General features: G+C 46.3%; 1 protein-coding gene and 1 long non-coding RNA gene across 3 annotated transcripts in view; one reads left to right on the top strand and one right to left on the bottom strand.

Moving 5' to 3' along the window:
* The window catches only part of DENND2A (DENN domain containing 2A), a 72,249-nt gene that overhangs the window by 37,617 nt on the left and 12,802 nt on the right, over window positions 1-21,830 (top strand). Inside the window, exons 9-13 of the mRNA XM_028106179.2 lie at window positions 3,645-3,754; window positions 4,719-4,788; window positions 5,916-5,993; window positions 10,650-10,790; window positions 12,176-12,324. Of these exons, the coding sequence (XP_027961980.1) occupies window positions 3,645-3,754; window positions 4,719-4,788; window positions 5,916-5,993; window positions 10,650-10,790; window positions 12,176-12,324 (548 nt within the window). The remainder of the gene's footprint in view (window positions 1-3,644; window positions 3,755-4,718; window positions 4,789-5,915; window positions 5,994-10,649; window positions 10,791-12,175; window positions 12,325-21,830) is intronic.
* On the bottom strand, window positions 1,091-20,209 carry LOC114211585 (uncharacterized). Of its 2 annotated transcripts, XR_015766737.1 has the most exons (4): window positions 20,013-20,209; window positions 12,630-12,820; window positions 12,134-12,286; window positions 1,091-1,512 (listed from the first exon to the last, which is right to left on the bottom strand). It is a non-coding gene; the product is annotated as an uncharacterized LOC114211585 (long non-coding RNA). The 2 variants fall into 2 exon arrangements; XR_003609797.2 differs by lacking the exon at window positions 12,134-12,286.

The following is a 21,830-nucleotide window of genomic DNA, read 5'->3' as shown; positions in this document are numbered from 1 at the left end:
GAAACATATTTAATATAAATTCTAAAGCATTTTTTAAACATTATATATAGCTCTGTTATGTGGGTATGCCCTAATCTGTTTAACCAGTCTCTTTCTGTTGGAAATGTATCTTATTGCCAGTGTTTCTTTAGATATATATTTTAAATGTTATGTAATCATTCTGTACATGCATTTTTTGCAGATCAGGCTATTTTATATCTTCTTGCCTTTGCTCTCTTTCTCTGTCAGAAGTACCTTTTCCTCCTTCTTTCTCCCCCTTTCTAACTCTTTCTCATGAGTTTTATCCCCCATTTCTATAGTCACCTTGACCAAGACTTACCCTCCATATTTGCACACTAGAGATCATGCCTGCCATGTTCCACTAAAATGCTCAATATCGTGTAATTATCTTTATGACAATTCATGGAGACTGGGAAATTTTCCAGCCATTTATGATTGCTTGTATTTGTGAGAGACATCTCCATGTCTCACTTCCTGTAAATGAATGCATGTGCATATAAGAGCACATATGTGCCCATATGGGTTGATAACGCCTATGTTGATGACAGCATGTATAGGCACGTGTGTGTTCATATGTATTTGTGTGTGTTGTGCATATGATCTGAGGGCGGGTATATCCAAATGGATGGGCCGTGTCAAAAAGTGCTAGAACTTGCCTCCCTACAAGGCCTACTCTGCAGTTCTCTAATGGTTTCCACTGTGGAGAAATGTCCCTGTTCTTTCCTTTTGTATTCTTTATAGTTGATGGCCCTTCCCTCTGTGGTGATTAATGACCCCTTCCAACAACTACACCCAGCTGGTATTTGCTTCTCTGTGAGACTGTCCAAGGATAGTCAAAATTATTGCTTTGGCAACAGTCTGAGCTAAAAACTGCTCCAGGACCAGCTGGAATCTTCTGGGTCATGGAGGGAAAAGAGTATCATTATATAGAAAAGAGACAGTGACTACTGATTCTGAAGGAGGAAAACCAAAAGACAGTTACTAATTGACTTTAAGTCTATAAATGGTGGCTGTGTTTCATTCATTGATAGTTGTCTCAACCATTAATATTTTTTTTAAAGATTTTATTTATTTATTTGAGAGAGCAAGAATGAGAGAGAGAGAGAGCACATGAGAGGGGGGAGGGTCAGAGAGAGAAGCAGACTCCCTGCTGAGCAGGGAGCCCGATGTGGGACTCGATCCCGGGACTCCAGGATCATGACCTGAGCCGAAGGCAGTTGCTTAACCAACTGAGCCACCCAGGCGCCCTCAACCATTAATATTAATAGCAGCTTTAATTTTATTTGCTGTAGCCTAAGGGAAAACATAAGAGAAGTAGGTTTTAAAATTGAAAATAAATCAGCCCAGTGCTGTATTCCTTTGGATACTCTCTTTAGAGACCTCCCCTCTCTGACATTTGGTGTCCTGGGGAAGGCTTCTGGATCCTCGGGGAAGCATTTAACAGTGTTGGTGGTCTGCAGACTTCAGAAGCTGTCTGCAAAGCTGGTTTGAGGTGGAGGTCAATGGCAAGCTCTGAGAGACAAAATAAGAAATTGATGGAAAATGTTACAGAAAGAATTTAGGTTAGACATTACAGTTTTCTAACTTCAGAAATGAAGACTCCAAATATTTGGTACATCAAATTACTGAAGGTAACTTGAGCATAATGTTTTTCTTTAACTCTTTATAAAGAAAAGTTAACAAGTATAAACGTGTCAATAACAACAACAGAAGCCAGCCATTCTTCCCAACACTTTAGAAGTACAAATTTATAAACAAATATGCTAATTACTGATTATTCCTTTTTGTTTCCTAAACTTGAACCTATCGTGCTTCATTTTTAACATGGCACAAAGATATACAACATAGGGGCACCTGGGTGGCTCAGTCATTAAGCATCTGCCTTCAGTTCATGTCATGATCCCAGGGTCCTGGGATTGAGCCCCACATCGGGCTCCCTGCTCAGAGGGGAGTCTGCTTCTCCCTCTCCCACTCCCCCTGCTTGTGTTCCCTCTCTCACTGTATCTCTCTCTGTCAAGTAAATAAATAAAATCTTTAAAAAATACACACACACACACACACACACACACACACACACACACACACACACACACACACACACACACACACACACAACATAAAATTCACCCTCCCAACATTTCCAAGTATATAGAACAGTGTTGTCAACTGCACGCACATTATTGTTCAGCAGATCCGCAGAATGGGGTGCAAAGCACAGACTCCTGTTCATACACAAATAAGTAAACACATGGCTTTAATACAATTTTTAATCAGACATTAAAGATTTTATGTATTTATTTGAGAAAGAAGAGCGAGAGAGAGAGAGATTGAGAGAGCAAGCATGAGCCGGGGAGGAATAGAGGAAAAGGGAGAAGCAGAGTCCCTGCTGAACAGGAAGCCCAATGTGGGGCTCAATCCTCGGACTCCGGGATCATGACCTGAGCCGACGGCAGACGCTTAACCACCTGAGCCACCCAGGCGCCCCTGTTCTGTTTTTTTAACACGAGGTTATTCCTTCAGCCTATGATGTCAAATAAGTCAGAGAAAGAGAGAGACTAAAGATTAAGATTCCTAGCTAGAGGGGCACCTGCGTGGCTCAGTCATTTGAGCATCCAACTCTTGATTTTAGGTCGGGTCATGATCTCAGGGTCGTGGGATCAACCCCCCTTCAAGCTACACACTCAGTGCAGAGTCTTCTTGTCCCTCTCCCTCTGCTCCTCCCCACCGCAATCTCTCTCTCAGTAAAAGTTAAAAAACAAAACAAAACAAGAAAAACCATCCCTAGCTAGATTCCACACTAATTATGTGACCATGGACATATCACTTAACATGTCAGGGCTATTTCCTTATCTCTAAAATAAGAATGTGACACTGGATGATGTCTCATTTCCTTTCAGTTCTGACATTCAAGGACAAGGACATTAATGTCATTGAAGTTTACTGTATAATGTAATTTAACTGGATGTATTCACTAAGAAGTGTTACAAAATGTCTTTGCCTGGATCGAGGAAGGGCAGCTTTCAGGGGCCCAGAGGTTGGAAGACCAGATTCAAGGCTCTGCCTTGCAGATTCAGTCTCCTATTTGGAGGGGATTGCTTTGACACTTTTTCCTTATTGATTAAAATAGTTATAGTCCAGGGGCACCTGGGTGGCTCAGTCGGTTAAGCGTCTGCCTTCAGCTCAGGTCAGAGCCCAGAATCCTGGGCTTGAGTCCCGTGTCGGGCTCCCTGTTCAGTGGGGGGAGCCTGCTTCTCCCTCTCTCTCTGCCGCTCCCCCTGCTGTGCTCTCTCACGCTCTCTCTCTCTCTCTGTCAAATAAGTAAATAAAATCTTTTAAAAAATAATAAAAAATCAAATATAGTCCAAAAAATAAAATAAATAAAACAGTTATATTCCAGAATGTTAGACAGCAAGAATATTTCTCTAAAACACACTATTTTGTTTTCTCCTGACTTCTCCCATAAGACTAGAGTTGACAGTACCCTGGGAAAAAAACGCCCCGGCAGACTGAGCTGCAGACCCTCCCTAGGTTAAGGTGGCGGTCTCAGCTGTGGGCAGGTGGAAGATGTGGTCTTGCCAAGGGTCTGCCTTTCTCTCCCAAGCTGGGGTTTATTCCCCAACCTTCTCTCACCCTTCTCGCTGCAGTTGGAAAGGTCTTTCAAGTTCATGAGAGAGTCTGAGGACCAGCTGAAGGCTATCCCTCAGTTCTGTTTCCCTGATGCCAAGGACTGGACTCCTGTCCAGCAGTTTACCAGGTATGTGCAGGCATTTCCCTTCCCCACCCCCAAAGGCTCGGCAAGAACCAGGGAGGGGTCAGAGAGGACAGACGCCATAATTCGGTCTCACTGCCAGCGATCCTGATGGGCCCCAGGCTAGAGACTTTCCCCACCCGTGTTTTAAAACTTCCCTGAAGATAAGAACCACCTGACTAAATATGCAGATTCCCAGCCTCCCACTCAATCTGGGCATATGTTTGGTTCATAAGCCTCTGTGAAGGGCAAAAGTAATTCTTCGTCTAGGAGGAACTAGAGGAACATTGTCTGTCACCCTTCCTTGTCCGTGCTCTGGAATCATTTAATAGCAGCCCATCTAGCTGTCAACTCAGATTGTGATAGCTTTACGTTTCTGCTTTAACCGTGTTGTTATGTACCAGTATTTTTTTTTATCAGATGTTTCAGCAATTGACCAAACTCAGAGGGCTGCATAGCCTGTGTTTGAGGCACACCATGTTCCTCAAAGTTGGCCCAGCAGTCTCTCAGGGCAGTCTGAGCCTCGGGGGGCTCTGAAGAGACAGTTCTCAGGGAGGGTCACCCCAGGGGCAGTTTCAAGAGGGACACAGAACTGTCCCCCTCTTCGGCTGCTCCTTCACTGAGTCACATCCCTAGAACAGCGGATGCCATCTCACCCTGGAGCTCACGGAGGGCCGTAGTCACAATCGATGCTCTGTAAGTGACTGCCGTTCTTTGGACAACGGGGCGGTCAGATGATAGAGCGCTATGGGACCTCATCCTCTCAGGTTGCAGTGACACTTTAGGTCTCCTTCTCCCTGACACCGACCCCAAAACTACAGGCGCACAGAGTCCTCGCACAGAGATGGACAGGCAAGACAGGGAGCCGCCCTTTTTGACAGCCCCCTCCGGAATGTCCCCCGATTGCTCTCTGCCAGGTGTCTTTTGTTTTGTTTTGCTATGTAATGTACTTTTGTTTCCCCAAATGCAGTGAAACCTTCTCATTTGTCTTAACTGGAGAAGATGGGAGCAGACGGTTTGGTTACTGCCGAAGACTGCTGGTTAGTACAGTCTTCTGTTGGTCTGCCAGCGCTCTGGGCAGCCCCGCGCAGCACTGGGTCCTGGGGCTTCACCGTGTGCCATGAGAGAAGAGGCAGGAAGTGTGACAGGTTCATCAGTGGAGTTAAAAACATGGAAGATTTGGGGGTTCATCGAAATCTTAGTGGTAGAAAGGAACAAGAGCTCCATCTCCCTTAGAAAGAAAATACTTCCTCCATTATTTTCCCTGCCAAATAAAAGACCTTTCTGTCCTTAAACCAAATGTTCTTTCTAATAAAACATGCTAAACAGACCCGGAGAGCTTATAGCGCACACATTCATAACGGTTGCTAAGGGCCAAAGAAGGGTAGTTCTGTTGTTCATGCTACAGATCATTCAAGAATGTGTTCTTCAGAACAATCACCTTTAGAAGTGAGGATTGTATTCCAATGAAATGATCATGCTAACCCATTTTAGAGTTTGTCTTTTTGAGACCCATTCTTTTGAAAATCTTTAATAGGAGCAAATCATTTTCCACTCAGTGTATTTGAATCTTTGAAATAAGTTGATATAATTTAGAGTCAGGATAATGCACAGCACATAGTAGGTATTCAATAAATATTTGTTGAATTAATTAGTGAATAAAAAGCATAGATAACAATTTAAAAAGTGAAGTGGATAATAAGTTTTGGTGATGAAATTACTTTGACATATTGAAATTGATTTTCATTTTGGTTGGAAAATTAGTTTAAAAGGCACGTTCCAAAAAGGATGTTCAGAAATGATTTCTGGTTTGGAATTACCATTATAATAAACAACATTTGGTTTCAAGGTAACTCCTTAAGAGGGACCACAGTGATTTGGGTAAACAAGCTAAGCCTCCTTACTTTATGGTTCCATAGGCCATACTGAGCACCTACTGTGAGCATGACACCCTTGATTTGGTCCCTTCAGGAGACTATAAGTATATATGCCGTGTGACCAGAAGTGCTTCCCACCTATAAAATGGGGTATTGGTAACTACTTACCTGACGGGTTTTCAAAAGCTGCAGTGGGGAAACACATCTGCCGCATGATAGGCACTTAAAAATGTTTGGGTTCTCTACTTTGAGATGGTAACACTCACGATTTCCTTGTTTCACACCAAAAGCCTGGTGGCAAAGGGAAGCGTCTCCCTGAAGTTTACTGCATCGTGAGCCGCCTGGGATGCTTCAGTCTCTTTTCAAAGGTGAGGCCTCAGAGGAGGGAGGAAGGGAAGGCAAGGCAGAGCCCGGGAAGACACAGGAAACACCGGGACTCCTGGTGCTTTTGTAATCATATCCCCACATAGTTTCCTTCCCACTTCCTCCCCCATCACCTCCTCTGTTCTCTTACCATTAGTACCTGCAGGGAGAGCCAGTGAAGGTCAGGGCCCAGGGAGACAGGGTCGGGGAGGAGGCAAAGGAATTGCAGAGAATGGAAGGGGCAGAGGATCTTCCCAGAATATTCCTTGTGTTTTACTTTCTTACTTCTAAGCATTGTCTTTTGTCATATTCGCTTTTGCATGACAAAGAGGCCACTTGGATGGATGGATGTATAAGTATCTATGTATATATGTGTGGTGTGTGTGAGATATTTATTATTGTAGTAGTGCTCTAAATGGATCAAAATCTTAATACAGTCTGGTCCTCTTTTTGGGAAGAGGAGCCAGTGTATCAAGACCTAGGAATTGCCAAACTGAATTGGCTCACCCACCCCACTATTCTGGGTGGGTAGAGAGGAGCTAATTGCTATTGTGTATGATGATAATCTCAAAAATTAGGTATAATCCAACATTCATTTCCTACATTAACCAGACATGAGTATCTAATCCATAAAGTGATTTTAAATCCTTCTTGAGCATTTCTTTCTGAGCTTTCTTTCAGAGAATTGAAGTCCTATGTCTACTGTCCACGGATGGCAAACAGCACTTCCTAAAAGCGTTCCGAACCATGTTTGCCTCCTGGCCACCTTCCACTTACCCTCAGAGGAAGCCTGACCTATACTGATCTAGCGTAACCTCTTGCCTTGGTAGAACTTATACTTCTGGGCAAGTGTGTTAGAAATAAAGAACGGTATTGATGTATCTGCGTTCCTGCCTTCCCTCCACTGGGGTGGTAAGCCCTTTACACGGAAGTTGGTCACTTAAAGGCTCTAGGACAGTTATGCATTACTGCTCACATAGGTCTCTCCCAAGGGGTTGTTTAAATGTGGAAATAAGGCTGTGTCGTAGTCTTTGCCATTGTGAGAATGCTACAGAAGGTAGAAGTAAAACAGCTGGGTTAGCCCAGCTGTTAGCCCAGTGGAAGTTAACCATTCCAGTGGTGCCTTTGGAATTCACGTGAGCTCCATTGTTTTGTCATGGACGGGGGATGACAAGCAAGTCAACATACTAACACAGTGTGTGATGCACAGTTCTGTGTTTTCGTAGCATTTTTGTGACTAGGGATATTGTGGGAGTGTGATGTGATGCCATGCCAAAGACCAAACAGTAAATATGCTGGATAGAACCAGAAACAGAGCTTTGGCAAACTGATCTCTAAAACTCGAGCTATTTCCAGGTGAGGGACGAGGATGACTAAAATGACAAATTGTCCTGTTGTACAGAGAAAGGAATCCGGGTTGTGAGTTCAAGCCCCACGTTGAAAAACAAAAACAAAAAACGAAGGAAAGACGGAAGGAAAGAAGGAAGGAAGGAAGGAAGGGGAATCCTGTTCAAGAACAGCTCTCAAAATCTCTGAAGAAAAGTATACCATTAAGTATCACTTCAGTCATGCTGAGTAACAAACAACAAACAACACAGTGGCTTAAAGCACCAGTCATTTATTCTTATAGACGCACGGAGCAGCTGGGCTCAGCTCAGCTCTTCTCCACTGGGCTCACTCGTGCGTCGGGGGTAGGCTGGGAGTTGGCTGACCCAGGCTGCCCGATCTCTGCTGTCGGCTGCCAGTCTGGGGTTGGGCCTAGACCACATGTCTGTCATCCTGCTTAGACAGGGAGCTGGCCCAGGTGTGCAGTTCTTGTGGCTGAGGCAGAGGCCCAAGAGGGCAAGCAGAAACACGTAAGACAGGCCTCCTAAGGCCCAGGCTTCGAACTGGTGCACTGTCACTTCTGCTTCAGTGTTCCTCATCCTTTCTTTATTACCCCCTAACCAGCCTTTTAAGATTTTCTTCCCTGAATTGCCTCCCCACCCCCAAAAGATTCTTTTTAATTTTTTGTCATGTTATTTTTTAACATGCTAAAATAAACATAACATAAAAGTTACTATTTTAGCCATTTTTTAAAGATTTTATTTTTAAGTAATCTCTACACCCAACATGGGGCTCAAACTCACAACCCTGAGATCAAGAGTTGCATGCTCTACCGACTAAGCCAGCCAGATGCCCCTATTTTCGCCATTTTTAAGTGTACAGTTGATTAGCATTATGTTCATTCACATTGTATATAACTGTCACCATCATCCATCTCCAGAATTTTTTGATATCTCTGAACCAAAACTCTGCAACCATTAAACACTAACTCCCCATTCCCTTCTTTCCCTAGCCCTGGCAGCCACCATACTACTTTCTGTCTCTATGAATCTGATCACTGCAGGATCTCATGTAAATGGAATCATATATTTATCCTTTTGTAACTGACTTATATTCACTTAGCATGTGTCCTCAAGGTTCATCAATATTGGAGCATATGTCATAATTTCCTTTTTAAAGCTGAATAACAGTCTATTATTTGTATATATCACATTTTCTTTATCTGTTTATCAGTAGATGGACATTTGTGTTGTTTCCACACTTTAGTTATTGTGAATTATGCTGCTATGAACATGGCCATTCAGATATCTGAGTCCCTGCTTTCAAATCTTTGGGCTATGTACCCATAAGTGTGGAATTACTGGATCCTATGGTAATTCTATGTTTAATTTTTTGAAGAATTACCATATATAGAATCTTTTTAATTTTAATAATAAATTTCATTTAACCCACATATCCAAAATATTATTTTTTCAACATATAATCCATATGGTCATTGATATTTTACATCCTTAATTTTGTATTCTGAACTCTACTGAGGATTTTACATTTACAACACACCTCAATTCAGACTAGCCATATTTCAAGGGTTCAATGGCTACATGTGTATTAATATAAATGGTATTTTTATTTAAACTCTTTGGTCCACAACGAGATTATGGAGGGTCTTGCATTTAGATTTTTTTAAAATAACAGTTTTATTGATGGGGCACCTGGGTGGCTCAGTTGTTAAGTGTCTGCCTTCAGCTCAGGTCATGATCCCAGGGTCCTGGGATCGAGCCCTGCATCGGGTTCCCTGCTCAGCGGGAAGCCTGCTTCTCCCTCTCCCACTCCCCCTGCTTGTGTTCCCTCTCTCGCTGTGTCTCTGTGTCAAATAAATAAATAAAATCTTAAAAAAAAATAAAATAAAGTAACAGTTTTATTGAGATACAGTTTGTAAAACATAAAATGTGCCCATTTAAAATCTAGGATTCAGTGGCTTTTAAAGCATATCCACACAGTTACATAATGATCACCACATTTATAGGACATTTTTATCACCCCAGCCAGCAACACCTGTAGCCACGAGCAGTCACTTTCCAACCCTAGTAACGACCAATCTGCTTTCAGTCTCTATGGATTTGCCTGTTCTGGACATTTTATCCAAGTGGAATCATACAATAAGTGGCCTTCTGTGACTGGTGTCTTTGACTTAGCCTAATCTTTTCAAGGTTCATCCATGTTGTAGCATGAATCAATATCTCATTCCTTTTTATGGCTGATAATGGCATATAATGGAACATCACATTTTGTTTATCCATTCATCAGTTGATGGACATTTAGGTTACTTCCCCTTTTTGATATATTATGAATAATTCTGCTATGAACATTAATACACTAGTTCTTGTTTTTGTTTTTTTTAAAGATTTATTTATTTATCTTAGAGAGAGAGAGAGAGAGCACGCGGGGGTGGGGCAGAGGGAGAGGTAGAGAGAATCTCAAGCATACTCTGCTGATTGTGAGCTCGCCGACATGGGGCTTGATTTCACAACCCTGAGATCATGACCTGAGCTGAAATCAAGAGTCAGACGCCTAACTGACTGTGCCACCCAGGCGCCCCAATGTACTAGTTTTTGTGTGAACATGTTTTCATTTCTGTTGGTAAATATCCAGAAGTGTAATTGCTAAGTCATATGGAAGCACTCTCTTTAACCTTTTAAGGTACTGCCAGACGGCTTAGCAAAGGGGCTTCACTAGTTTACAATCCCACCAGCAGTGCATGAGGGTTCCAGTTTCTCCACTTCCTCACCAACACTTGCTGTTGTCTATCTTTTGGTTATAGCCATCCTAATGGGTGTGAAGTGGTATCTTGTGGTTTTGGTTTGCACTTCCATAATGGCTAGCCTCAGAGATATTTTAACTCCACAGATACGCTGTAGATCTTTTTAGGTACTGTGGGCTTTTAAAGGGCTACAAACCATTATAATATCTAAGTTTTTTTCAGCATTGCCCCCAAGAATCAATTTTTATCCCCTTGGGGGCAATATTGCTCCCAGTGAGAATGCATGTATTAGGCCAGTAAGTTACATGGCCAAACCCAAAGTCAAGGGGATCAAGGAACTTCACCACTTTAGTGAGAAGAACTGCAAAGGCACATGGCAAAGGAGTGGGTACATAGAGAGGAGATTTGAGGCAATAACATATGGGATGAAAACACTTTAAGTTTGGCCTGATAAGGACAGCAGGGCTTCCCCATAATTCTTTAGTCGCGGTGGCAGGCCCATTTCATCAAAAACAGAGTGATATCTTCGCGCCCTGACTTCAGGATAGCTAAGCTGCTTTTGTGACCCTTGCAGATCTTGGATGAGGTGGAAAAACGGCGAGGCATTTCTCCTGCCCTGGTACAGCCCCTCATGAGGAGTGTCATGGAAGCCCCTTTCCCAGCACTGGGCAAAACCATTGTTGTCAAGAACTTCTTGCCAGGATCGGGAACTGAGGTAAGTCATCAGATTCCTATTGTCTCCCAGAGGAGAGAATGGCCCAGACCAAAGGGCTGGCTTTCAGTGGTCTGTTACATCACTGAATGTGACATCAGGCATCATAAAATCCACCCTAATCCACCCTGTCCCTCCATTCTGGGATTTAGTCCCAGAGGGCAACCCCCAGCTCTGTGCCATGGCAGCACATGGTGTTTCTTTGTATGACACTGGCCTTACAGGTGAGGGAACTGCATCGAACATCCTTAGCTTCTCTTACTAGCCAATTACACTCATAGATTGTATTTAAACCTATTTACATTTTTGGTCTCCATCACCTCTGTAACTTCATAATGTAAAACAGATTATTTTCAGGGAAGACAAGCTTACATACTACTTTTTATTCACCTGTCTAGGACTTTGAGGTATGTCCCTTTCCTTGGCTGGGTTGGAATTTAATGCAGGACTTTATTTTCATCCTTCCCATTCCCTTCATATGGCTCTGTGGATATCACTAGGCAGATTCCATTCAGCCTTGAGTCTCTAGTTCCAAAAGCTCTTGAAAAAGCAGGTCACCTCTGGATACAGATGAGGGGTAAGGATAGGTCTAGGGTATTCTGGAACAACTCAATTTCCCAGAACAGAGGGAAGCATTCTCCGTGTTGCTGGAGAACCCTGTACTATCCTATACCAGATGCAGGTGGCTTGACCATAAGGATGTTAACATTAGTGAGCCCCACTATGGGGGCAGCACTGGGCAGGTGCCATGCTCAGAGTAAAACACTAGTCTCTGCTCACTGTGAAGGAGTCAGCTATTTAAAGGGAAAAACACACATGAGCAGTGACTTGAGATGAATTTGGGAACATTTCAATGAGTACAGAATGAGAAGATGTGCCCACTAAGCATACAAGCTGTAAGACACATCGTAAGGAAGGGATTGGTATGGGGTTGGGTTTATTGAGAAATGCCTTCCAGAGGAGGTGAGTCTGGAAAGTGCTGCTTGGATCTGTTGGTCCTTCTGCATGAGCCTGTGACTCCATTCCAGCAGGTGATATTCCCTCGTGAGGCAGAGACACTTTCCTGTGGGACTCTTAAGTGTTAGGACATCAACAGTCATGGAACTCCCGGGGAGGGGCATGGTCCAGACATGTCACTGTCAGGCAGAGCCTCCAAGCATTTGGGGCCACAGGCCATTGATTCTGCCATCCAGTGTCCCCACCTCCATCTGAACGTTCCTCACACTCAACTGTGAGACAGAGTTCGTACCAAGTGTAGCTACTCCCTCAGTGTCCTAGGATCTTTCTTTTACCGGTCACTTTTGCCTTCCTCGTTTTTTTTCCCTCTTCCTCTGCAAATGGCTCACCCCTGCTGAGGACCTCCTCATGGCTGCTCTGTTCCCCGGCAGGTAATTGAACTGTGCCGCCCACTGGACTCCCGGCTCGAGCACGTAGACTTTGAGTCTCTCTTCTCGTCTCTCAGCGTCCGCCACCTGCTCTGTGTGTTTGCCTCCCTGCTTCTGGAAAGAAGGATCATCTTCATCGCAGACAAGCTCAGGTACCCGCCTTGGCCATTTCTACTAAAGTGTCTGAATGACAGTCGGAGGACTGTCTGGAGTTGGAGTGGGGGAGGCAGATGACTGCCCAGGACTGCAGAGGAAGCACCTCTGAGGGAAGAGTGCAGACCAGTGGGCCGCGAGGCTGGGAGGTTTATAAGGCACACTGGTTCTGTAAAACAACGTGAGCCTGCGCTTCTCTGTGCTACTTACCTGATATTCAGCCTACCTTTCCTCATTCTGCGGGGTGCTGGGCACTCTGCTGTGGGCTAAAGGCACAAGGGTAAAAGCTCAGAGCTGTACTCACGGTTTTCAGTCCAGGCAGGGCGGGGCACGGAGGCGTGAGCAGAGCCCCTGGGACCGTGCCATCAAGGCTTATCGGAGCAGCATGTTCTGGACACCAAGGAGGGCACTCACGCTCAGGGGAGGCCAGTTCTGGCTGAGTCCTGAGACTCAGAGCAGGTAGAGAGCACATTCCAGGCTAAAGGAGCTATCGCTCTGTAGACAAAGGCAAGGAGACAGTGGGCCGAGCGTGTCACCTTCCTGAACTTGTAAAGCGGTTCACCGCAGCTAAGCAGACAGAGGAAAGCGGAGTGGGGGCAAGGGGCCAAGGTTCACAGAGGCCTGCCCGGCCATGATAAACACAGATGGATCCGCACGGTGGGTAAATGACACAGAATCACCCACACCTGCTCACTGCATGGTAGGATGCCCCCCCCGTGTCCTAAGGGACATGTTCAGTGATTTGCAAAGCCCAAGTCACAAATCAAAGAAGAGCCAGAGGAGACGCAGATAGGGATTTGAGTGAATTTTGGATTAAAAAAAAAAAAAAAAAAAGAATTCCTGGCATTTTCATCACTTCAGAACACTGAATCAGAGCCTTCTCTGCTTCGGAACTGAGGGCACAGCAGCACCGGTGGTGACCGCCCCTCCAGGAAGGGCTGAGATGGGCCAGCCAACCAGGGAAAGCAGATGAGGCCAACCGAGGAGTCCAGCCAGAAAGAAGAAATGCCAAAAACACACAAATCAAAGAACTGCGGCTTGGAGAGGAAAGAGGACTCCCAAATCTGGAAAACAAAAGGGAGGAAGAAGAACGGAAAGGACAGAAGGAATGAATGTGGAGCTCATCAGGAACGTGGAAGGAAATGGAATCCAGTCCTCTCCTCCCACTGCAGCCCATCTGGTCATCTTGGTGATGCTCCTCTTTGGACAGCAGCCACTTAGCTATTCCCAGCCTTCGCCCCCCGCCCCGGGTTTTTAGCGAGCTCTTCACTGTTAACTGTCATGCTTCTTGCACTCCCCGTGCCCTGGGGTCCGCGCAGGAAGCAGGCCGGCTCTCAGCCTGCAGCTGGTGCGGGGAGTGGGCAGCTCTCTGAGCTCACTGGGCACTGGGGAATTCAGGCGGGAGAATTCTAAGGTTGGGGCTCTGGAAGCAAAAGATGAGTAATAACCCTTCAGTGACCAGGGTCCGGTTTTATCGAGTAGCTGTCTGTCTTCTCTGGAAGCCCCGCTCTGTCCCCGGAAGTAGAATTCTCAGGCTCCACCGTGGGGGAGGGGAAAGTGATGGCTCTCAGGAAGGCCGAGGCAAGAAGTGAAGGCCAGCCCAGTAAACCTGCTGCCCACCCAGACTGGAGATGGGGTCAAGCAGCCCCTTCAGGAGCTTCCTGCCAGGTTGAAGATGGTAGGCTCAGGAAGGTGCCACCTGAGAAAATGTCTGGGAAGACGGGCATGGCTGGAGAGGAGCATGCCCTCCCCAGGCTTCCCTCCCCAACAAAGGAGAACATGAGAGAGAGAGAGGTACTATGAGAGAGAGGGTGGGAATAGAAAGGGTCAGAGACAGATGCATCCCTGAAGGACAGCAGAGGGGATGAGTCAGGCTTAGGGTACGAAGACCCCTGGAAATGCTTTGACGAAGATGTCTGGAGGGGACTTGCCCACCTCTCCCTCCAGCCTGGACAGATTTCTGGATTGACAGACTGAAGCCCCTCCCCCAGAGCCGCTCTAACAAGAGACAAAGGAAAGTGAAGGGACTCCATCCCTGAGAATGGACCCTGCCCCGTGGTTGCATCTGGTTTGCTTCTCCCAGCTCCTCCCCTCCTGCTCAGCTTTACTGCGGGGACAGGTCGCCGATGTGGTCGGATTGGAGGGGACTTCAGAGTGTCTCTCCTCGCCCCACTTTCCATGATGCCTGGTGTTCTGCCCTTAGAGACGGAGTCCCTTCGAACAGCAAACCGCCATGAGAGGGCAGAGGGGGTAAAATGCCAGCTATGGCTGCTGCAGGGACAGGGTCCAGAGCCAGGCCATGGTGCAGTTAACCACTGTGTGAGTGTGAGTGTGTGTGTGTGTGTGTGTGTGTGTGTCTAAAACACCTTAATTACCTTTATAGACCCTTTAGAGCTTTCAGACTTGCACATCTGTCTCTCATCACACAGGATGCAGGGCCCGGGGGTGCTCCCCGGAGGAGGGAGGAAGCCTGAGCATCCTCAGCTGTGGGCCCTGGGCCTCCTCATTTATGAAACCAGGGCTCATCTGCACCCAGGCCCCTCATCACTGCGACTTGTGACAGCCCCCACGTCATGTCGTCCCCAAAGGCAGCCAGCCCGTGCTTTTCCTGTTACAAATGCCTCGAAGTATTCTCTCTCTTGCCCCATAAATTATCTTTCCGTCCGATGCCCGTTCCAGGCAGACCTGAAGGGATGGAAAAATAAATAAATAAAGGCCCATAGAGCTGAGGCCGGAAAAGAAGGAATCGCAGCATGAGCAAGCCTGATGACAGGAACAACACCGCCACCACAAAGAACACTGGAATGTCGCCTCTGGGCCCGGCTCTTGGAAGGGGTTGACCTGTACTCTTTCAGGCTCCTGACAACTCAGTCAGATAGCTTCTATTATTAGGCAACTAAGAAGCACACAGAGGTTAAGTCACTTTGCTCAAGCAAGCCAGTGGTTAGTGGGAGGGCTGGGACGCAGGCAGCCTGGCTCCAGAGAAAATGAGAAGGGAGGAGGAGGAGCACGCCATGTGGTCTGGTGGGGGTAAGGGCAGCGTCTGTGACCCCATCTACAGAAATATATAAGGAAAGTCTTTTTTAAAACACACCGTTGAGACCCCCTGTGTGCTTGGCATCAGGCTAGAATTGTGTACTGAAGAAGCTAAGACTTCTGTGCTTTTCTCCCCAAGCCCTCCCTCCCTATGGCCTTCAGCTGGGGCCCAGTGAGGCGAGTGGGACCAGGCAACCCCACAGTCTCTCCTCGCTCTGAAATTCTCTCACTCCACAGGCCAGAGTGCTTGGGACCTCCTGGAACCGTGCTCCTTCATGCCTTGCCTTCCCTTTGATCCTGGCCCAGAACCTGCTAAGGGTCCTAAACCTGACCCCACCTCCTCAGGCGTCTCTGTGCTTGCCAGAGTGTCCCAGGGGATGACCACTTTATGTGCCCAGCTGTGCAGTGGGGGAGAGGACTATCTAATGCCTGCAGGACCCCTCCGGCTCAAATGCTATGTGATTCTATGAACATGCTGCTGAGGGAAAGTCAGCCCCAACACCCCACCTCTCCCTGAGCTCCATAGGCTCACTCCTCTCCCGGCTTCATCTGATTCAGTAGAAATCACCTGGGTAGCTACTGCGGCCTTCTTAGAGCGATTCCAATCCCTGACACTTCAGAGCTGTGTGAAGCCCAAGTAACTGTGTATGCTCATTTAATGCCCTTCTTAACGTTCTTGGGTTAGAGTTAAATACACATCGTGTTGTGGGTCCTCTCCAGGATGCCTAGGCCTCTGCTCTAGACTGTGCTCAGAAGTTGGGGCGTCTCTGCACCTCTTTTGCAGCTTACACTGTCTACTTCTGGAGACCTCGGTGTCAGGTCTCTCTGACCCTCCGTTGTGACCCCTTCCCTAACAGGCCAACTGAGCCAGTGCAGGGAAGTCTGGCTCACCTGTAAGAAGGTGACACAGCTGGGGCTCCTGGGGCTCCTGGCTGACTCAGTCAGTGGAGCCTGCAACTCTTGATCTTAGGGTTGTAAGTTTGAATCCCACATTGGTGTAGAGATTACTTAAAAATAAAATCTTAAGAAAAAAAAGAAAGAGAAGGAGGGAGGGAGGGAGGGAGAGACGGAGGAGGGAAGGAAGGAAAGAAGGAAGGAAGGAAGGAAGGAAGAAAGATAGCTAATGATTAAAACACAGAAAATCCACCAAAGAACATCCTGTGTGTGAAGTTGCTCAGTGAAAAAGCTAGAACCCATCTTCCCTTCTCGGGCCTGCTCTGCTTACTGGGTATCCCCCCAGGAGGAATCTGCCTCCACCTAATGCTGCCTGATTTATGGACAAAGAGCCATAGGAGCTGAAGAGTTCTTTGGCCAGGCCCTGACAAACTAGGGCTTTGAGGACAGTGGCTGGCTGCAAATCGTCTGACCTGGGAAAGTCTATGAGGAGAGCCTTCAGCATAAGCTCCCGTGGGGTCTTTCATCCTCATCACCACTGGGCACAGTACTCCACACGCCACATGTGGTCCCATTTCCGGCCCTGTTCAGCTAGAAGTGGAAGCAAGCCTCCTCATTCTTCTGATTCCCCCCAATCTTTGTGAGACCTCAGAACAGCACAAGAGAGCAGGACACGCCACGAGCTCAGTGAGTGGCCGCATGGCATCTCGGGGTGGACGTTAGCCTGAATTCGGCCTGTACTCATGCTGCCATCCCCCCACCATACACACACACACACACACACACACACACACACACACACACAATGTACTTACTCTTCACTGCTAGTGAGTCTACCCACTGCAACAGGAAGTAGCCGGGACTTGTGGCAAATACTGAATGAGTTATAAAAGAGTTTTAAGTCGAGCCAAAAATCTATCAAATTTAGAATAATATTTTTGCTCCATTTCATCTTCAGGGTGGACACTGAGTGTTTCTTAAGGCTCTGTCAAGCCCAAGTTTGACAGATGGAAAAGAGAGAATGTTGTTGTGATGGCTTGTTCTGTTGTCGTAGCAACCCAAATAAATATTTTCTTATACCCCTTTCTTCATTTCCCCAATGATAAACATTTGTTTTTTAGTTTATTAATTTCAATTCCCAACATTTTAACTAATCTACAGACCCAGCTGAACCATAAAATCAGAGTTGCACATAAACAGATTTGTTCAAAAGTTTTAGATGGGACAAAGTTTTTAATATTTGAGAAATTTCCTTTTTATCCTTTTGGGGTACTGGAAGACTATAAAGCCAAATGCCTACTTAGGATTAGGTGGTCAAATCTTTTTTTTTTTTAAGATTTATTTATTCATTTATTTGACACACACACACACACACACACACACACACACACACACACACACTCTACCAGCAGAGGGAGAGGGAGAAGCAGACTCCCCACTGAGCAGGGAGCCCAAAGCGGGGCTTGATCCCAGGACCCTGGGATTATGACTTGAGCCGAAGGCAGACGCTTAACTGACTGAGCCACCAAGGCACCCCAAGGTGGTCAAATCTTGGTAAATACTGGTGTTTGCACCTTGGCTTTGCCCATGAGTAACTGCACAGATCGGTTCCTAAGTAGCTATGCACCTTCGTCCTTTTGTGTTCTCCTTTTGGTTGTTTTTTTTTTATCAGTTTCTGTAAGCCCAAATGGGGACCCCCCTGTCCTGTCTAGAATCGGTTATACTCGGCAATGTTTGCCATCTCAGAAGAAGGTAGGGTTTGTGAGCGTGCCCTCTCTGGGCAGATGAGCTTGCCCGAGGCCCACCTGCAGGATCAGTAGCTGCCACCTTGGTGATCTGGCATTCAGAATACTACTTCAGAGGTCCCCAGAGTGGCTGCCAGTCTTAGAGGTACATAAATTTCATTCAGCAAAAGCCTATGAAAAATACAACTTTAGTAACATAATGGCATCAGTCTGATGAAATATTAAGTATCAACTACCTGTTTTTGCATATGAACACCAAGAACATAACATTTGGAGCAAGATTTGGAGACTAGCATGACCAAAATTGTCTTCTACGTCAAACCCATCACTAGCAAAATCTTGGGCTGAAGACTTATTCCGGTTCATCCATCAGGGGTCAGATGCTCTCAGGCCGTGCTTATTTGTGTTGCCACCTTCATGTGGCGCTTACTGCAGGGACTCAAAACCTCTCCACTACTTTGTTCTATTAGTTTGTCCCATGCGATGTCACCCCAGCTCTTCTGTCCTGTCTCCACTAATGAGCCCTAGGATTATCTCCCGATGACAAGCCGTGGTTCTTTTCACTTTCCAGCTATTTCCAGCACCTGGTTTTCTCTCGCGCACATAGATTTATAGTTTGGAAACATTAAAGCTGGAAGGAAGTTAGAAATTATCTAGTCCACTTGACTTACTCTACAGATAAGGAAGTTCAAGGCTTTCACCTAAGATCATACAGGGAGTAGCAAAGCCAGTTTTCTTGAGGCCCCGCCTAATTTTTTTTTTTTTTTAATTTGGCAACATGTTACTTCCAGGTTTGAAAGTACAGTCATGGAAATATGGCAGCCAGGGCATGGTGGCACCCACCTCCCTCTAGGTCCCTCCAGGTACCAGCCCAGACTGAAGTTTGCCTTTCGCTCATGTTCCTGGGAATGATACACTAGGAGAGATACTTTGCTTGGGATACTAACGGATGCTGATAGGATCATTCTTCAAATTCCTGGGGAGTCTGTCTAACTCAGGAAACTCATTGTTTACTGTTCTGGTAGCATTTTAGAGAAGCCTCTGTGTTCAGTTCTTACTGGTTCCTAGATGAGTTGGAAGGTTGCTGAGCATAGTAACCCCACATATGGTGACAGGGGCTTGGTAGCAACCAGAACCAAAGTGTCTTCTCCAGGAGAACTTGATTACGCACAAGTGCATCCTGATTTCTCCAGACTAATGCTTCAACCCTCACAAAGTACCGCCAAACAGCAAAGCATTCTGGGACCCTCTCCCCTGTGCTCATCTTGAAGCCCTGTGGCCCAGTCAGCCTCCCACGTGGGCATCACCTCCCTCCTCTGCTTTTGTACAAATCGATCACAGCTGAAGGCTGGTGTGCTTTCCTCCACCCCCACGGTAACAAGAGCCAGCTGCGAGGGCTGTCTTCCTAGGACTTCCTCCGAAACACTGCCTCTCCTCCAACCAGCAGATGCTCAGGAAGGCTGTATGGCAAGCTTACTTGAAAAGTCATCCTCATTGTTGCCCAAACCAAACCCTGTTCTTTCCATATTCCTAAGACACCACCCATCCTAGCAGTGCCCACCCCTCCACCCCCCGTGGAAGGCTCCTCTAGCCTTCATGTGCCTGGGAATAAAATTTCATTAGCACTTGCAGCAGAGACCTAGAAAAACATGAGCTATACTCAAAATAATTCCTCTCTCCGCTACCATTTATTTTGGGGACAAAGTTGTCACTAACTGCACTCTGCAGAATTCGACCTTTCCTTCTAGTGTTTCAAGAGAGAGAAGTTGTTGGTTTTTTTTTTCTCCCAGCATACTGATGTGGGCTGGTGAGCAAGAGGAATGAATGAGCCACTCCTCAAACACTGCCCACCTGTTGTCCTGAGCACCCTGCGCTCCATATGCGCCTGCCAGCGAGGTGCTAATGACAGCCAGGTGGGGGAACATTTGGCTCCTGCTGCAACAGCACATCAGATGATTTAAAAACAAGCAACCAAAAAACCCTTGTTAGAGATAGCAGGGGCCCGCACCTACCTCCGTGGCGAGCAGGGTACCTGGCTGAGTTGTCGTCATTGGTCCCCGTCAAAATTGAATTCAGCTGTCCTTTAGTTCTGGGCGTTCCAGTGGCATGGATGAATTTGATCTTTCTCTCCGGAACATTTATTCACCCACTGTATGTATCTGGCTAGAGCTGGCGTTGCTTATCATTTTTCCTGACCCATTCCAACTGCCTTCCTCATCCAGCTGGTTCACGCTCTGCAGCTGAACGTTGGGGGGGTGTGGGGGGTCCCCGGCACTGCAGGGCCCCTTAGGCTTCCCCTAGGAGCCACAGGATGCTCTAGCGGCAGAGAGAAGCCAGCAACTCATTACACGTTCTCAGTCCAGGGATGAGGCCGCAAGAAAGCAAAAGGGCAGAAGGCCTTTTCTTTGAGTTGGAAAAAAAAAAACCTTAAACACATTTATTTTTCTACTGCAGTGACTGAGGAAACCACAAAGCCTTCTCACTGTGTCTCTTTGTGCCTCCATTCCCCGCTCTGTATGTCTTCCCCTCCTCCACGCGCTTCACTGCCCACCCTGAATGCAGAGGTCAGCCTTGGCCTCGGTCCCTTTAGCTCTTAAAATGCAAAAGAAGGGGCGCCTGGCCAGTTCAGTCGGTAGAGCATGCGGTTCTTGATCTCAGCGTCGTGAGTCCAAGCCCCACGTTGGGTGTGAGGCTTACCAAAAAAAAAAAAAAAAAAAAGATTCAAAAGAAGATGAACTCCATCTCTAAGGTGACTCCAGGTCTAAAATTCTGTGATTCTATAACCTCCCTGGGGTCAAAAGTGCTTAAACCACAACTCTGAAAATGTGAAAGAACTCTTCAGCGTGAGCACTGCATTTTTATTCCCTGCTAGTAAGCGGACAGAAGTGAAAAGCTTCAGAGCCAGCTGTGAAGTGGGCCCCGCATGACCGCTCCCACCGCCGAGGCCCACCCAGGAGCCACTCTTCCTCCAAGACACATTCGGGAGCTTCCAACAAACGTGCTGTCCAAAGAGACAGGTTTCATACACGAGGCTTCCTTCAGGGAATTCTTTCTCACCGTCTCTTTTAAGGTCCCTCTAGTCGCTTGGGAATGAAAGCCAACATCCCAGGAAAACATGGAACATACCAGAATTCCAACTGAACCATTACTGTCTATCTGCCTCCAGCCTCCAGTTCTTTGGTCCAAATCATTGACTTCAGACCCTTTTTACTGCAGGCCCTAATGAGCAATGCCGTGCACGTTCAGACCCAACGTGTATACCACACACAGGCCCACAGATCATTATTTACGACTGGAACAGAATGCAGCACACTCTCTTCTAGTCTGTTCTTTTTGTCGTTTCTAAGACTGATCACAGCCCACTAAAATTATTTCAGGACCCAATGATGGGCTGCAAACTGTAGTCTGAAGAAACCCGCTCTAGACCCAGCTACCCACGTTTATATTTTAACGTCCTGGTGTTCTCAGTCGTGTCCTCACAACTATAGTACGTGAGCAGATCAACTTTGCAGACTGGTCACACACTGATACGGGTTGGTCCTAAAATTTTAAAATTTTAGAACAAAGTAAATTCAACACATTCAATCCTCAAGGAAATTAAACACAAAGGGTGAGCAACTCACCAACAGTATTTACATTCCGGAATATCTGAGAGAAAGGGTTGCCTGAGGAAAAATGTTTCTCTGCTTTGAGAGAAAATTCTTTGAGGTCACCAACCTGCCGGGTGAATTACTGCTGTTCTTCTCGGTGTAAGTCCTAACAATTATTCTGTCTCGCTATTACTCAATAGGTATAAGGAAGGTATTATAAAGAAGCTTGTATCCCTCCCT

Source organism: Eumetopias jubatus, unplaced genomic scaffold (assembly GCF_037043125.1).
Source record: "Eumetopias jubatus isolate StellerSeaLion01/CBP00866 unplaced genomic scaffold, mEumJub1_p1.0 scaffold_14, whole genome shotgun sequence".
NCBI classification, from domain to species: Eukaryota; Metazoa; Chordata; class Mammalia; order Carnivora; family Otariidae; genus Eumetopias; species Eumetopias jubatus.
The sequence above is the reverse complement of the archived record's forward strand: the minus strand, read 5'-3'. Positions and strand labels throughout refer to the sequence as shown.